Source organism: Emiliania huxleyi (assembly GCF_000372725.1).
Source record: "Emiliania huxleyi CCMP1516 chromosome Unknown EMIHUscaffold_169, whole genome shotgun sequence".
NCBI classification, from domain to species: domain Eukaryota; phylum Haptophyta; order Isochrysidales; family Noelaerhabdaceae; genus Emiliania; species Emiliania huxleyi.
In genome coordinates, this window is record NW_005200892.1 from 282267 (window position 1) to 283576 (window position 1310).

General features: G+C 65.8%; 1 protein-coding gene across 1 annotated transcript in view; it reads right to left on the reverse strand.

The window, feature by feature from the left end:
- Positions 1-581: 581 nt before the first annotated feature.
- The window catches only part of EMIHUDRAFT_231113 (hypothetical protein), a gene marked incomplete at both ends in the record, with an annotated part of 1845 nt that continues 1116 nt past the window's right edge, over positions 582-1310 (reverse strand). The window contains one exon of the mRNA XM_005784713.1: positions 582-1281. Coding sequence (XP_005784770.1) covers positions 582-1281 — 700 coding nt within the window. The remainder of the gene's footprint in view (positions 1282-1310) is intronic.

Here is a 1310-nt window from a genome sequence, read left to right on the forward strand (position 1 = left end):
GGATTGATGGACCTGCAAACGAAAGAGCAGCAACGGCTTTGGCGATAGATCAAAACGTCCGTGAAGAGATGAACAGCGTGTTACTCGATTGCGAGAGAGTGAGCGCGAGACACTGCAAGGCCGAGGCGCTGCTGAGCACCGACACACTGACAGTGATCCGAGCTCTCCTGCGCCCTGACAACACGGCTCCGCACCACCGTCACAGGTCACAGCCACCACTTTGTGCACTTATCTTTCGCGCATCCAAGTCGCTCGTCAAAAAATTCCATGCACCTGCACATGCACATCTCATGCACATGCACACGCGTGTGGTGGGTGGGTTCTTTAGCTCCGAGTAGACTGTGGCGTTCTGCAGTTAGGAGCCCCCTAGCATGTTTCCACCTTACTTTGGCCCCTTCCCTGCGACCTGTCATGACTCATGTGAGAAGATGTGTCGACTGACCGCGCAGCGTGTCGCCCATGGTGTCGCCGCTGTCGCGTGTCGTGCGTGTCCGGCGACCTCCGCCGAGCCTCCGCGCAGCGACGACAGAGCGTGCCCCCCCCCGCCCTGCATTCATAGAACCCATTCACACCGCAAATGGCTAAAGAAACGGCGAGGCACCAATCCGACCAAACGCCACGCAAGGCTCGGCGGGGCCGTCGCACACCGCGCTCGCGCGGGTGGCACACGCCCACAGCACCAGCGTCCGCCGCGCGCCGCGCGTGACGCGCCGCACGCGGTGGAAGACCTCGCGCGCGCAAAAGACCGCGGCGCTGTTGGCGTCCGGGCGCAGCGCCGTCACCTGCCCGCCCTCGCCCCTCCTCAGCTCGAATTCGCCGCCTCCGTACTCGTCGGGCCGGCTCAGGAAGAGCACGAGCGAGAGCGACTTGTACGCCGTCTCGCACTCCACCTCGTCCACGTGGAAATGCTCAAAGTGGTCGCCTCCGTCGTACCGGTTGTACTGCACCGACGTGCAAAAAGCTCTCAGAGGCAGGGCCCCGCCCAGCGCAGCGTCTCCGCGCCGCAACGCCGCCACGAGCGGGCGGAACAGCCAGCCAGTGTCGAGGAGCGGGTCCGGCGGCTCGTCGCCGGCAAACGACGGCGCGCCGTCGGCAGAGACGGAGTAGTGGACCACGCTCGTCGTCGCCAGCTTGAAGCCGGCGATCTCGGGGTCCCTGACTGCCGAGCGGTCGAGCTGCTCGCAGAGAGCGATCACGCGCGCGAGCTCCGACGGCGTGAAGACGCCGTCCAAGAGAGCCCAAGGCGGCGCCTCCGGCCGTGCCGCCTTGGGCACGGGCGACCTCCGAGGCGGCTCGTCCGGCCTCGGGCG